A 16,939-nucleotide genomic window follows, 5' to 3' on the forward strand; every position below is an offset into this window, starting at 1 on the left:
TGAGACTGCTCATCAAAGCTGAAACTAGCTCAACTATCCTAAAGATGGTAGAGAATCAAAACTGAAAAAACAAAGTAAGAAGTGAGGAGAAGACACAGTCCAAATAATCCATGTGACACAGGGTCACAACTGTGACGTCACAGTTAGTCAGATTCAAATAATTTTGACGGAAGGGTATAAACCCCTACAAGGTGTTTTTAACTGGTGATGAAACTGTCATTGTAATAATGCTGCCTCTTTATGACCCACAACAGCTACTGAGACCTTTAGGGAGATACTTGTCTTTTTCCATAAACTACTCTCAATGTCTGTGCTCAAGTCGGATTATCTGCGAGGTCAGAGCAGCAATTTACGGCAGTCAGGCTGTAAAACCTATCTTTACATCATTTCTGCTGGCACGAGGTTCGGTTTAATCCCCCTGCATACTTCAGACATATCCGTCTTTTCCATCCCACCGGCAAAACGACGCAGTTGGAGGAGGGAGAGGGATCAGAAGCGCAGGAAGCGTGCCTAGGCTACGCCCTAGGCCAAAGGTTAACCCGTGCAGACCAGCGCTCCCAAGTGTTCCTCACCAATTTCAGGTTTCTTACAAACAAGATGGATGAGATCAGTCTGAGAATTACAATACTGATGCTGATGTCGCCACGTGCCCCTTGGGTGAGAGCAGAGATGGTGTTTTGTTTGTGTTTATCCTGAACTCGCTAAACCTATTTAAAAAATGCAGACACGATAAAACATTTTCGATTTGGTCTTAACTCTTTCTTCCTGTATTTCTGTTGCTGTAGATAAAGTCATACTGGCACCATCTTCCTGCAAAGAGAACACTGTAGTTGGTAAAGATAAAGAAGGAATGAATGAATGAATGAATGAATGAAATTAGATGCAGTGTTCTCAGATAATTAGACCTACTCACACATGGGTCATGTATAACTTCAGCATCTTGTGATGAGGCTCTAAAAAGCATTATTGTGTCTCCACTCACTGACATATAAAGGACTAATATAAATATATTAATTTATTGATTAAATAAATAAAAGCCAACATAAAGCAACGAAGCAGTTTAGTTAGAGAACATTCACACTGTTATGAGATTTCCTGAATATCAAAGGCATACTTGTCAAAGACCTACACATCTCAATTCATAAATTAGGCTTAAAGGCTTTTAGTGGAGTCTGCAGTTATTGACAATATCATTGACCTGCAGAGTCGAATAGCCCCTGCCCAGACCCAGTTCTAGATGTACGCATGTGCGATGTTCAAAACGTGTAAAAATGGCGGTACACCTAGCGGTAAGTGTAATTTAACAAAGAAGCAGAATATTAATTATTTATAGTTTAGGATTAACGCTCATGTTTTTGAAACACATCAATAAAAGTGCTCTACTGAAATCTAAGTTAGCTTTGTTAATAAACAGTGCCTTAATGTGTGTTTACATTTTGTATTGTCCAGACATGCTGCATAATATATTTAAGATATGTTGCTTTTTTAAAAAGACACCAGAGCTTGTTGTACTGTATTTCTCTGTCTATGCCAGCACAATTAGTAAGGGTTATTAATACAGTACATACATTGAAGTTGAAACTCTATTGAACTTTTTAAAAGAACTGAATATGTATTTTTTCTTTCATTCTAGACAGGCCACGACATCTGCAATTGCTGAGGTGCAATTCAATAATCTTGGTTAAAATATTAACAAATAATTTCAATTATATGCCTTTTGGAGATTAGTTCATATCCTACTCTACTATTTGAACTTTTTGATCAAGGGGGCCAAAACTTTTGTATGACATTATAATTTTCTCTAACATACTGTTAGTCTATTTGCTCAATGTAGGGGTTAAGGTTGATATTCGGTGTATTATCCTACTCATTATTATTATCATTGTTATAGTTTCCATTGTGAAACAGAACACTTTGAGGACAGGGTGGAGAGAAGATTAAAACAAGAAGAGAACCAGCCATTATAATAGCGCCTGAGGATTGAGTAAAGGGAGCATGTACAGTATCTATATGTGCATGTATGCAGGTGGTGTCCACACATGTAAAAGTACAGTAATAAAGTGTCCTTTTATGTAATATTGGTTTATGTAATTTGTAAATCCACCAATAACATGCATAGCCATAAACAACAATTGAATAATAAACTATTTTTGCAATTTGAGCATTTCTTAATCTACACTCCAATCTACAAACCAATATACTACATTAAACTGAATTAATACTTACGTTCATGTGTCCTGCAACGCCATGCAACTAAGAGAAGGAAACTGAACAGCTAGTATTCTTATTAACGTTATCTAGGCTGAAAATTTCTTTCAGCACTCTAGACAAATAAATATACTGGTGGCATAAAAGTGAACAGCTTTAAGCAGCATTCTGCATCTCCACTCAGATTTCCATTGCTGTGCCCAAATGAAGGTCAATCACAAGCTCTTTAGGTATGTCAAACTGGTGGCACATAGGTCTAAAACGGTGCTTGTGGGATTCGCACATGTATACGTCTAAAACGGTGGAGTCTCCCCAATACACTCCATGTGTTCTATGGATCTTATCTCTGCTATTATGTCTTCTGTTCCCATCGAGCTGCCCGTTAATAAATATAACAGTTTATAACATTTGCGTATGCATCTTTCAAGCCCCATTTTGTGCATACACCACTTCTTAGGCTTTCTGGGATCTATAAAAACAAAGTTGATAGGAGAATGTGCGCACTTGTACGCAAACCTTAACCCAAATGTGTACAAACATTTTAGAGACAGGGGTGTGGTGAGGCTGAGTTGAGGTGAATTGAAGCAAGATTATTGTTAGACTTCATCGTTGATATTAAAACCATCAGCGTTATTTGTGCTCGCGCGACATAATTATTTCATAAACACCTTTAGTTGGAAAAATATATAAATCAACAAAGTAAATTACGGTAAAATAGCATAGAATAACAGTTACAAAACAGACTAATTATTAGTTTATATTATCTTCTATAGCACTGTGTGTGTGAAATTGCTGCATTGAACGTGTCTGTCCTGTCAGCCGCATAGAGTACACTGAGGACAACTTACAAAAAATACACTGTATTCACCTTCAAACCTCTATTTCCAAATGATGGTCCAGAATGGAGGTATGATCTGGGATCTTTGTGCTGAACTGAGTCCAGTATTACACAGACTGATTCAACAGAAATGAACCATCAATTGTCATTACACAGTAGTTAGCTCCTCTGTATTGTCGCTGGACCATATATTTACCGACTTAATTTCTGGTTTGCTGGACTTGAAGACTGACCAGCAGGTGGGGAGCAGTTGGATAAAATTATGATCAGAGTTACCAAGGGGAGGTCTAGCTCTGGCTGTGTAGGCATCCTTAATATCACCATAGTACCTATCAAGGATGTTATTGTTCCTTGTGTTACACTTCACATATTGATAAAATCCTGGTAGGGATTTCTTCAGTCTGCATTGATTGAAATCACCTAAAATCAACAAGGGTGAACCAGGCTCATTTTGTAAATGCTGGTGGATACAGTCTGTAGTTTGGCAAGCTGCTCTGGTGGCGTTCCCATTTAATGAGCAAACACGTATAGATATGTAAATTCCCTTGGTAAGTATTAAAGTCGCAGAGTGATACACAGTACTTCCAAGTCAGGATTGCATATCCGATCACTGACTGAGGTTTCTACCTTCTTTTTACCCTGTTAAAAGGGTTTTTTAGTAGTTTTTCCTTACTCTTGTTGAGGGTTAAGGGCAGAGGATGTCACACCATGTTAAAGCCCTATGAGACAAATTGTGATTCGTGAATATGGGCTATACAAATAAAATTTGATTGATTGATTGATTGACTGCAAAATTATGTAAACATTAAAAATACATCAAGAGAAACAATTCCACAGCTCTCCATTTTATCCCACATACAGTGTATGCCGTCTACGGTCCATACTAACACTCACACTCAGCGAATGTAAAGCCCAGTGCGCTCGACCGATAACAAACAATATACGGGGACACCACAAACAACCAAATAATGTGCAGAAACCCCCCCACCATGTTGCAGACAGAGCCGCGCAATCTTTAGTGTTATCTATGTGTTAAAATATTGACAGTAATCTTGATCGTTTGTCACAAGTAATGGTTGAATTACAGCATGTTTTGATTTGGCTTCTAAATGGTGGATGACTAACCCTGGTGCATTAGCCTCAAACATTGTCAAATTATCATTAAATAAACGTTTGCATTAAGAGGAAAAAGATATGATTACCCTGATTGCCCAACTCGGAGCAATGGAAAAAGTTCGGTAACACATACAGAAAAGTACAGATCAGCCTTCACTGACATCATTTTTTCGTGAATTAGATCAAATCAATATCAGTTATATAATTTAAACCTCCTCCAGATAGTGATTAATTAATAATTATTTAATGAACTAATTAAATACATAACTAGCCAGAGAAGATAGTCAATCAGTTTTAATGCAATAATGCAAATACAATAATAATACATTTAAAAAAATAATAATAATAAAAGAACATTGAAATCATAAACAAAATTAACACTGAACCATAGTACGCTTTATTTCAATTCATGTCCGCTCAGTCAGATTTATATATACTTCCTAACAGAATTGTCAATCTAAAATCTGAGATTTTACTTTGAAGGGTAGATCGGCCTGTTTCCTGTATTTACCTGGCTTGACTGATCACAAAACTTGGGGTGTTGACGTCCATTGCGTAATTGCGTCAGATAAGTGCGTATTACGTATTTCGCGCGGGAGCTTTAGTTCTCAGACGACAGAGTTTGAGGGGAATCAAGAAGCTGCATGTAAGTATCAGCTGTGCATTTCAGTCCACACATTTGACGACGTGTTGCGCTGTTTGTGTTGGCACTTATGCTAACAAGCTAAGCTTTAGTATGCGTATTGAATTGCTAGATGATATACTGGTGGGTACAGGGAAACCACGTCTTTCATCGCCCATTACATTCAGCTAGGATTGTCAAAGTTGTATTAGCCACTCTCTCAGGGTTAGTGAATTATGAACTGTTCCGTGACACATCCCTCAGCTCTTACGTGAATGTAGCCCTCATGCTCACTGTAGTCACCTCAACACTGAGCCTTCTATTTCTTCTCTGTAGACCAGACTGTCATACTCTAAACATGGCTATGAGGAGCGAAGCCAGAGACGAGGCAGAGGTAGAGGTGGAAGACAACTATGGACCACAACCTCTGTGCAGACTAGAGGTTTGTTATCTGTGTGCATGTTTAATAAATGTAACTTGCCACTGTTTCTGAGTGAGAGCGAACATCCATTAATAGATGTGCAGCCAATTCAGAGTCACTGTGAAATGAATGGGAAGTGAGCTGGGTGAACTTACATTTTTTTAGTCCTTACTAGCAACTAAGTATTATTAAAGGCAATCTTGTGACATTGAGTTCTGTGATTGCTGCTGGTTCAGAGTTGTAGTCCATAGGGAGTATCCCCTTCACAAAGCTGGAACATGTATGTGTGAACCAGGACCTTAAGAATTTGTTTCTTATTGACCAGTGCGGTTCCTGTTTGGCTTTCCATTCAGTAATAGTCCAGTGTTTTAAACAGCCATCTAATCATTTCATCACTTCAGTATCAATAATTTAAAAGTCACTGCTGTTATATGATCTTAATGATAATATACCCTATATGTACAGCTCTGCAATAAATCCTCCGTGATCATAAAGTTCTGTTTTTACTAAAAGTGGTGCTGATTTATTTTAATGGTCAGTTTGGAGGCTGTATTTTGTGGAGCTGTTGAACTGTGCTGGCTTTCACTGAGATGTTCTTAAACTTTTACCTGACACTTCTTCTACTTAGGATGTGAATCAGCTGTGAATGGTGCAGTGTTGATCTTAACAAAAATTTAAATGTACCTTAATGAATTAACAATTTTAGTTGATTGATAATGTAATCAGTATCCATTTTGTTCTGCCAACCCATGTCCAGGTCATGTTAATTAAATTGATTATATCGCTAGGGATTATTCTGATATATTGCTGAGAAGCACTGACAAATTGTAATGTTATAATAATTTTTACATTGTATTGTCCTATCTAGTCTTCTATTGTGCATTCATACTTCTGATGGTATGATTGTGAAAATTTATGAATTTTCAAAGGAGATGTTAAAAGTCTTACACATGCCTTAGTTAACTTTGTTTCAACCTCACTTAGCCTGCTTTCAGACATGCACTGAACTTTGGGGAGATCTTCTGTAGTTTCTCTGGAGGAGGTGCATGTGTGAACGCAAATGTCCGAGTAAGAGCTGCCCCCCCGAGTATAAAGTTGACAGAAAATCTTGAACATGCGACAGATGCAAAAATGAAAAAAACAAACCACAACTACAAACATATCAGGATGAAGAAGCAGTGCCATACTAGTGGATGACATGGACATGTTGGTGTGATGTAAACAAAATCACATGATTCACATGATCACATGGCTGTAGAGAGAACGTCCTCTAACTAGGTGGTCGGTGGTTTGATCCCAGTCTTCCCCATAAGCATGCCCAAGTGTCCTTTGGCAAGATACTGAACCCCAAAATTGCCTGTCCCATAGAAAAAGTGTTGCCCATAGATGCACTGTATGAATGTTTGTTTGAATGGGTGAATGGCAAAAAAAAGTGCTTTGAGTGGTCATAAAGACTAGAAAAGTGCTATATAAATACATGCGTGTTGTGTGAAAGGCAAACTGGCCAGAAAGTCTGGACCCAATTCTCCAGAGATCCTGCTTAAAACATTTCTGAAAACTGCTTTAGTAAATTCACTCATTCAAATTCTTTCCATTGCAGCAATGTGGAATCAGTGCCAGTGACATCAAGAAGTTGGAGGATGCAGGTTTCCACACGATTGAGGCAGTGGCCTATACACCTAAGAAGGAGTTGCTGAACATCAAGGGCATCAGTGAGGCCAAAGCTGACAAAATTCTGGTAAGAAACCAAAGCCAATTTACTTAGTGTCCCAGATTCATGATGCAGCATGTAACTACTCCATATTTCTTTTGCAGGTTTTACGTGTTCAAAAGTGTTAACGCAAATATGAGTAGCCGCGGACAAAATTAATCACCAAATTTATAAATGAGTCTCTAACGTCATTATGGTCTGGAAAGCATGGATGAATTTGTTTAAAACAGACAAATCAACAGATGATTGACTGCTCCCTCTATCATTCAGACATGATAATGAACCCATAAGATCAGCATACCCTCCTGGCTCAACATACTTAATTTAATCAAGCAGCTTCAATTTATTGGAGGTTTTTAATTAGTTTGACTTTGTCTTTGGGCAACTGTTGAGGCTTCTGCATGAGCATGCTCAACAGTCTGCTTGTCATTAATCACTAATCCTTAATCACTTGTCAATGGTTGGGCTATTATTGATCTTTGCTTTACTTATTGTTGATCTTGTTTTTTGTGTTTTGTGACAGTTGCTCCAGTCAAGAATAGAAATGTATAAAGACCAAAAGAATTACAGTAAAGAGAAATATAAAACGCAGATAAGAGTATGTAAACTACATTGTTTGTAATAATACGTGCATTATAATACAATATATAGAAGTTGAAAACATAAAAAAATACAAAATAGACAATAATACATTGTATACAACAGAAGATAACTTCTTTATAAATTAAGGTGTATTGTGCTGACAGGGTGAAATAAGTCCAGGGCTGATCTTTTGACGAGCGTGGAATTGTAAGGTCTGATGATAACAGGCAGAAATTACTTCCTGTGGCGCTCTGTGATGCAACTTGGTGGAAAGAGTCAGTTGCTGAATGCGTGCGTGCGTGCGTGCGTGCGCTCGTCTCTGTCGCTATTCACACATGTATTTAGTTATTAAGCGATGGTGTCGGATCTTGAATCTGGATTGTTCCGGTTACTTTAACCCTGACATCCTGGTGGTGTGCGTGCATCTCGTCTCGTTTTTCCAATGTGTTTAAATACGTGTCTCATAAACTCTGAAGTGAATCAAACAAACACAAAGTTTCCTCTCAGGCTCAGATGTTTTCGGACAGAAAAATGCACCTTGAGCTGCACTCTATTCTTTACAACTGGGATTCTTTTTTTTACATATTTACAGGCAGCACTGGGAGGATGTTACGGTATTAGACCATATAAGACAGCCTGGGAATGACAACACCTTTACTGCAGCATATCAGTATTTTATTTATTGGCAACACGGCTCTTTAAGCCAAAGAAGCCGTCTTGTCATCCCCAGCTGCTGTATTTGTAGGATCAGGGAACTTGTCCCTGATCCCGATTGACAATGCCAGGCCATACACAGGTTTGATACCTGGTCTCTGAATTTCCTTCCAGGCTCTCTGGAACCTTCATACAGTATCACAAGCATTCACACACCTGCATACACATCATCAGATATATAATTAGGGTTATTATTACTTCTGTTGTATTTTTTTAATGAAATTGTATTTCTTTGCAATTATACATTTTTTTATGAATATATTCATATTGCCCATCGTAAATATTTGTTCAATTTAGTTTAGTAGTTTAATTTAATCTTAGTAGATTGAATGTGTAAATGTCCTACAACATGAGTATTATATGGCCACATGTGAAAAAATGTGAGTGAACTCGCAGACAGAGAAGATAGTACAGAAGGGGGGGACTCTATGTCCAAGGTCTTTACTTCTTTTCCTCAACAGGTATCGGCCTCATTTAATTGTCCTAACTAACACTAGTACTTTATACAACTGCTAAAAAATAATTAAGGGAACACTTAAATCACACACGAATTATTCAAGTTGAAAATCTTTACTGATGTACATTCTATAATTTGTTGAGAACAAAATGATGTAACAACGGTCAATGGAAACCAAAATCATTAACCCATTGAGGGCTGGATTCAAAATTATACCGAAAATCAAAGAAACGTGACTTATCACAGCCTGTTACAGGGCATCAGTGAGCTCCTGCACAGTCTGTGGCTGTACTTGGCGGCGTCGGATGCACCGATACATAATGCCCCATATTATGTGGGTGCTCAATTGGATTTAGGTCAGGGGAACGAGAGGGACAGTCAATGGCATCAATGCCTTCGTTATCAAGGAGCTGCCTACACAAGAGGCCGGGCATTGTCCTGCACCAGGAGAAACCCGGGGCTCACTGCACCAGCGTACGGTCTGCCATCTCTCTGAGGGTTTCATCCCGGTACCTAACAGCATTCAAGGTACTATTGGCTATGACATGGAGGCCCTCCAAGGATATGCCTCCTCAGACCCTCACTGACCCACTGCCAAACCGGTCATGCTGGATGATGTTACAGGCAGCATAACCGTCACTACAGCTTCTCCAGACCCTTTCACGCCTGTCACATGTGCTAAGTGTGAACCGGCTCTCATCTGTGAAGAGAACGTGGCGCCAATGGCGGACCTGCCAATTCTGGTGTTCTCTGGTAAATGCCAATCGAGCTGCACGGTGCTCGGCTGTGAGCACAGGTCCCACTAGAGGTCGTCAGGCCCTCATGCCACCCTCATGGAGTTCTTTTTCTGGACAGTTTGGTCAGAAACATGCACACCAGTCGCCTGCTGGAGGTTATATTGTAGGGCTCTGGCAGTGCTCCTCCTGTTCCTCCTCGCAGGAGCAGATACTGGTCCTGCTGCTGGGTTGATGCCCTTCTACGGCCTTGTCCAGCTCTCCTTGTGTAACTGCCGGTCTCCTGGTATCTCCTCCATGCTCTTGAGATTGTGCTGGGGGAGACGGCAAACCTTCTTGGGACCACGCGTATGGATGTGCCTTCCTGGAGGAGCTGGGCTACCTGTGCATCCTGATTGGGCTGCAGATACTGCCTCATGCTAACAGTAGTGACAAGGACACTAGCAGAACACAAAACTAAAGAAGAATTAGTCAGGAAAGATAAAGAGAGAGCAGCTGTCTGGCCAGCACATGCAAAACCATTTGCTTTTTGGGGGCTGTCTTGATTTTGCTTCTCCATTGCACCTGTTGTTGTTTTAATTTGGCAGGAAATAGGTCATGAGGATAAGGGCGGGGGTCATATTTGATCTAAGCACCTGTTTACCTGTGTAGAAAGGAAAGCGGGTGAGTGGGGACGATGTCTTTTTTGTTGACCACTAAACCTTGTTACGCAACCTGCTACTTTCTGTTTGATTGATTTAATCTATGAGTTTGTGCATGGTCCAATAAGTTGATCTTCTTTTTCTTTAATAAAAGTTTGAACACATTTTTACGGATTGCAGTGATTTTTGGATCATCATGTTATTCAATTTATTAGGCCCTACTTCAGCCTCTCAGCAACGTTTGTTTTCACTAAGTCGCTACAAAGTCTATTTATAAGTATACTGTGATCGACATTCTCAAAAGGTGCACTTAGATCTAAAAGCCCTTAAATTTATGTTTTGCCGGAATCGATACGAATATAACGAAACGAATATAATTGAAAGCCTTTATAAGGGCTGTCCCTGTGCAGTGATTGGCACGAAAGTCAGATTGAAATTGATCAAATAAGACTTTTATTATTAGGAGGTAAGTTAAATGATGGCCTTTTCTATGATTTTGCCTAAAATTTTTTATTAGTATTCAACATTTGCTACAGGATATATCTGATCAGTAAACAGGATGGGATGGTGATAATTTAGATTAGCTTTAGGTTAGTATTCCAGCGTTTCAGACAATCACATTTATTTTAAGGATGCACGATTAGGGGTGTGCGATATTTATCGTCTACGATAATATCGTAATTGTTGTTTTAACGATGTGCAAGCTCAAGTTATCGAGATAATGATGATCCATGCGCCACGCATTCACGCTCTGCATGTCGATATATTTGGCCGATCAGATGGAGCCCTGCTGCTCTAGATGATAAATGAAAGACATTCAGATCATTGACAGGTTTTTCTCTCTCTCTCTCTCTCTGGCATATCTTACTTGGTCGCACCAGTCTGTTTTTGTATTTTAGCGAGTCATCTCACTTCCTCATCTCATCTGCAGAGTTTACACTCACTCACACACTGACACAGTAAAGCACAGATGAGAGAGGAGAGGTGGTGAGCGAGGTCGTAAATGTTGAACAGTATTTGAAAGAGGTGATTTTCAAGTCTCACCAGCGCATCATTGTCAATTGTATAAATTGAACAGTTATTCTCATCACATTGACTGGCAGGGCAGTGGACACTCATATTTGTAACATTGGTAGAGTTATGAGGTTGTAATTTGTGGATGGAAAAAAAGAAAGGATCATCACTATCGCAGTCAGCAACAATAACCAACAAATACTTCTTCTCAGGCTCCAACCATACACCCTGAAAGGGTGCCATGGACATGGTCTTTCCATCGTTCGCCAGAGGGGAACTGTCACACCCTTCTTGATGGTTTGTTGAAGCTCGGAGTACAGGCAGCACTCCCCCCATGAGGTGTTAGGATGGGGTGATGTGTTTGACTACTCACTGCACAGCTGCCACTTGTTGGAGCTTGGCATGCTACTGATGGAGGAAGGCGCTATTTCACCCTTTCCTGTTTCTCTCGCCTCTAATCTTACTGGTTGTCTTTGTGGACGTTGGGGAGGAAGTCGCCCACTGGTTCCCGTATGCACAGGTGGCTCTTACTTCAACCTTCACTGCTGTCTCGAGCAGCTGAACCATCAACAAATAACTCCAAGTCAACATTTTGCAATGGGGTGTCAGTCAAGTCGGATCTGGTTGTACATGTGTCTTGTAAAACCTCAATGCAGTTTTGTGGTTCTCTGTCATCTGCAGTCAGTATGTCATGAGCGCTCATATTTTGGTCCAGGGACCATGGCTAAGAGAGAAGCTTATCTTTCTGAGTAATTTGGAATCCACTGTCGACAGTATGACGTCATACCCAAGAAACTCATCATCTGTTTGTTAGTGACAGGTTTTGGAATTGATTGGATAGCTTCAACACGTTTTGGAGAGAGGGATCTGCCTTCTGCTGTGATCACATGTCCCAGATAAGTCGCTTCCTGTTTGGAAAATTGCAATTTAGGTAAACTGGCTTTGTGCCCGTTCTCTGCAAGAAATTTATGCTCAAGTAATGCAATGGTGTCTGTTTTACAGGCCTGTTCTGATGGACTACAGATCATCAAATCATCAACATATTGCAATAAAGCTGAGCCAGCTGGCAGATGTAAGCTTTGTAAGTTCTCCTGTGTGAAATACACCTTGACTCTCGCAATTTCCCTCTGGACAGCGAGTCCATGTCCAGCCATGCCCACTGTAGGAGAACGCGAACCAAAATTGGCTTTCTTTTTCGACTGGAACAGAAAAGAATGCATTCAACAGGTATCGACAACAGAAAAATGAGTCAAATTTGGTGATATCAGAGATAAAATTGTTCAGATTTGCAACTTCTGGTGCACGTGCATCTACTGCAGCATTTGCTGCTTGCAAATCTTGGACAAATCTCCACTCAGTAGGTTGACCTACGTCTCTGATTTTCCTTACAGGAAATATTGGAGTGAGCACTGGTGAGTCAACACATGGAAAGATTACAGTAGTGACTCAAAAAACGGTTTGATGCCCTGCATGGCCTCTCACTTGAGATGATATTGTTTCAGGCATGGTCTGTAATCAGATTTTGCACAACTAGTGGTTTTGAAGTTTTCATCAATCCAGTATCATATTTGTGTTTAGCCCATCAGTCTGATGGGACCTCTGCCAATTCAGGAATGCTCTGTGGGTTTGTCATCACAGAATACATTTTTACCCGGGATTTACCGTCTTCCACTAACTGAACCGCCTTGTTCACAATTACTGTGGAAATTAATACAGTGCGGTATACATTACCCTTCTCTAGGGCTGGACAATCGAAAATCTATCATCATCGCGATATCAACGTGCGCGATAGACGTATCGCAAGAGACAGCAAAAAAATGCGATAAATGGTTATTCATGCGCCACGCATTCGCGCTCTGCAATGGCCAATCAGGTGGAGTTCTGCTGCCCTAGATCAGTGATTCTCAACTGGTGGCCTTTGCCTGGGCAAAACAAATTTAAAGAAAAGAATCCTGTGCTTTTATTTTGAAGGGGATTTTTTATGCAGCGGAGTGCCATCTATTCACACTCCTTAACAGTATTTGGCGTTAATGCCTTGTAATGCTAATAGACACTCGCCATTTCACAGCATAGAAGAACACCTGCAAAGTTGGTTCTCATATGCTAATTGAGCATGAATTGCACTTTTTGTTTAATTTATTTTGAGTTTGTGGATAAAAGCTGCTACTCAAGACACTGAATTTTTTCCATAGTGCACTGTTGGTTGTCATAGATTCAGCGAGTGAGTATTCTCAGCTAAAGCTACATAATTTGAGTCTTTTTGAAACTACTTCTCAGTAGTTGGACTTTTTTATTTCATGTTTGTGCATGAAAGCACTGTTGAGTCTGTTAAAAAAGGCTGAAGTTACTGAATTGTTATGTATGTGTTACATATATGTATTACCTTGTGTCCTTAAGATGCAATTTTTGGTTTTTAATTAAAATGCAGCTAATTGAGTGTAAAAGGGAATATTTCCCTCTAGCATCGCCACCTGCTGGTCGTTTTGGTTTATCATTAAACTTGTTTTTTTGTGTTGGCATACTGATATTCTGTACTATCTCAGGTTCAAACTGCACCATCTTTTCATCAAATAAATTTTAGAAGTTGAAAATTTTCCTTGATTTGGGTCGCGGCTTGTCATTAAGGGGTGATGGTGGGTCCCGAAGCCAGACCAGTTGAGAACCACTGCTCTAGATGATAAAATAAAGACATTCAGATCATTGACAGGTTTTCTGTCAGTGAATCATCGCCAGAAGATGAGAATAGAGAGAAAACATAGAATTTGAAGGTGCCACGTCGCACTGTCAAATCTTTCTCCGCCTCCTCCAAGTAAATTCTACTGTGAAACTTCTACTGATCACGTTTGTCCCGAAACTGAGGGAAGTAACAGCACATAGACACACAGACTCCTCTACTGTGCATGTGTTTCTCTCTGTCCCTCTCTCTCCCTGCTGACTTCTCTGACTCGCTACAGTTTAAAAGTTGATTTGTTTGTCGCCACAATATCAACACTGATCATCACATAATGATTTAACTCATTAATAAAAGTATCAATCTTTATTCAGCCGCTCTCTCTCTCTCTCTCTCTCTCTCCCACACACCGACAAACAGTGGGATTGGACAATGTGTAAACTCAGTCTGAGTAAAAACAACAGACTTTATAAACTTAATTTATGTAGAGCTGGAGGAGATGGCGACACGCTCCGTTTGGTTTGACGTGGTTGCGCAGCTAAAAACTCTAAAAAAAAAAAAAAATTTTCACGGTCCAAACATGTATGGAAAGACCCCAAATTAACACAGTGGACTTAGTGGAGCTGTGTATGGCTCCCTGGTGTCTGCCCCCGACTTGGTGGCACTGTGGCTGGGCTGTGTGCCTTCTCCCGGCCGTGGAGTTGTCAGTGGTCTCTGCGTCCCTAGGCAGGGACTGTTTATGTTCTTTATCGCAAATCATATCGTTATCGCGATATTAAACAATGTTATCACATATTGCATGTTTTCCTAATATAGTGCAGCCCTACCAGCACTACCACCTGTTCTGGGATCCCCCTCAACTGGTTTGAAATCTCTCAGGAGCAGCCGCTGCCCCAGCCAAGGACCCAAATCCTGCAATTTCCATCCTACTGGTTTTGCAAATGACACACTCTCGCCAGCATTGGAGAGAGTGAGACAGACACAGCAGCAGCATCCTCTGTCCAATACACATGTATTAGGTTTAACCTTTATGGTGTCATCATGTCTATATACCACTTCTTCTCATAGCTGCTGTCTGGCCCTGAACTCACATGTGATGTGTCCTGGTGTCATGAAGTGTGTGAGACATGAAATTGTGAAATCAGGTAGATGTGGAGCTGTGGAGGTGACATCACTGTTGACAAGCTTCCACTCATATGCATACAAGAGTGCACTGGGACTGTATTTAACCATTTGCATTTGCAAAGGAGAACATTCTCCTGGTTTTAAAACTTTGATGCCCTCTGGTATTGAACAAAGAACAAGGCCAAAATGGCTCATCAAATCTCTGCCCATCAAATTTATGGGACAGTGTGTTGACACTAAGAATTGTTACCTTATTGTCCAGTTCACATCTTAGAGGCACTGAGCAATGCTCCACAATGGGTGTCCCTCCAGCTCCTACTGTGAAGCATGTTCTTCCACTTCTCTTTGGGAGTGTTGATAGTGCATCAGATCTCAAAACTGAGGTTGTAGCACCTGAGTCTACAAGAAACACTTCAGGTTGTCCTCAGATAAACAAAGTTAACTGTGGAAACATTCTATATCCTTTATCATAAGTGTACATTGGGAAATCAAAGGCACACAGCCTTTGATTTAGTGAGCTATATTTGGATGTGCGTGTGTGTTACTTGTTCATCTGGTGTATGGTGGTCTGTTACCGGGGTCCACCCTCCCTCCGCCATCCCTCAGTCTCCTCTAAGAAAAGATGTCTCTGGGCAATTTTTCCTGCAGTGTCCTGTCTTCCCACACTTGTGGCATAGATATGGGTCATTCTGACCTCCTTTACCTTTTCCTCCACCGCCGACGACCTTGTCCTCTCCCTCTGCCTCCCCTCTGGCTTGGACCTGTGAAAGCTTAAAACATAGCAGGTCTTCCAGGTCACACACTTGATTTTGACTGCACTGGAGAGATTGGGTCTTAACCTGCTTAAGAAGTGTTTTTTTAAGTGGACCTTATAGGGAGACAATGGGGATGCTCCCATATTAGCTGGACATGTGAGTCCACTGTGTAGGTCAAAAGAAGCTGTAAGCCTCTGCAAGTATGCACTGACAGTCTCATCCACATGTTTACCAGTCATCATGCATCTGGCGAGATGGTTGTGGAGGTGGGACTTTCCTTTTGCTTGAAATGGTTTACATTTTTTACATTTTCTTTTGGACAGAGTTGCAATCCGCTCTTGTTCTTTTGTTTCTCTCTCTTCCAATTTCTCCTTTTAACTGTTCAAGTTGTCTTTTACTACAACCTCCCTTTTTCGTGGAATCCCAATTTAACATACTCAGTCATTTGACTGAGGCTACCTGGATAGGTATCATTCATTTGTTTTTTTAAATGTGGCAGAATTGGGGTCACATCGTCAAAACACTTTAGGAGTTTCAGGGGTAAACAGTCTTTCAGCCATACTGCATACATACATTCATACTGTGGTGTCATCCAAGTGTCCGCAAGCCCCGACATTCATATTTGACTCAAAACAAGGTAATTTACACTGTGTTTTAAGCCTAAATGTCCACTACCGGAAGTGGTGATGCTAGCGGACGTAGCCACATGAACAGGCATTCTTCGCAAGAGTGTGCCGTTTTTGTGCGCGCCTCATCAGAGGACATTTAGGCTAAAAACATGGTCTAAATGACGCCGTTTCAAGTTGAAAATAAATGTTGGGGCTTGTTTTTGCAACGTTTGAAGGGGTTAAATTTATTTCAATTGTATTGGATGTGGCTGCAGCACTTTACCCCTGAGACTCCAAAAGTGTTTTGTGGACTCGTCATCCACCCCCATCGGCATAGTGGTGAGTAGATAATGAGTGAATTTTCATTTTTCGGTGGACTATCCCTTTAAGCATGTACACTCTGACACATACATAACATACTATTTAACAGCAAAACAGCAAAATTTCATATATCTTTAATGTCTTTTGATTGCACTAACCAAATCTGAAGTTGATGTGATTATTCTGGAGGAAGAGTTCATAATACCTGCAAATGGCAAAAACCAAGCAAAGATTGTACATTACAATCATAATCGCCAATTTCCTGTTCAATTTAGGGTATGGGTCCGAGACTTTTTTTTGTAAGTCTGGCCACGATGCATACCTACCTATTTTCATATGTCAGGGAACCTTTAAACTTTCTGAAATTGTGTAGGGTGGGCTATCGAGCCATTATGCCACAA

At 40.4% G+C, this 16,939-nt stretch overlaps 1 protein-coding gene across 4 annotated transcripts in view; it reads left to right on the forward strand.

Moving 5' to 3' along the window:
- The first annotated feature begins 4,682 nt into the window (after positions 1–4,682).
- The window catches only part of rad51b (RAD51 paralog B), a 38,700-nt gene continuing 26,443 nt past the window's right edge, over positions 4,683–16,939 (forward strand). For 2 of the 4 annotated variants that reach the window (XR_004694265.1, XM_035143819.1), the window contains exons 1-3: positions 4,847–5,009; positions 5,121–5,226; positions 6,806–6,943. Coding sequence is in view for 3 of the 4 variants with exons in the window: in XM_035143819.1 (XP_034999710.1) it covers positions 4,918–5,009; positions 5,121–5,226; positions 6,806–6,943 (336 nt within the window). In the remaining variant the exon portion in view is untranslated. Of the gene's footprint in view, positions 4,809–4,846; positions 5,010–5,120; positions 5,227–6,805; positions 6,944–16,939 lie in introns of those variants that run through there. The other 2 variants (XM_035143818.2, XM_035143817.2) reach the window with 2 other exon arrangements.

This window comes from Hippoglossus stenolepis, chromosome 20 (genome assembly GCF_022539355.2).
Source record: "Hippoglossus stenolepis isolate QCI-W04-F060 chromosome 20, HSTE1.2, whole genome shotgun sequence".
In the NCBI taxonomy this organism is placed as follows: Eukaryota; Metazoa; Chordata; class Actinopteri; order Pleuronectiformes; family Pleuronectidae; genus Hippoglossus; species Hippoglossus stenolepis.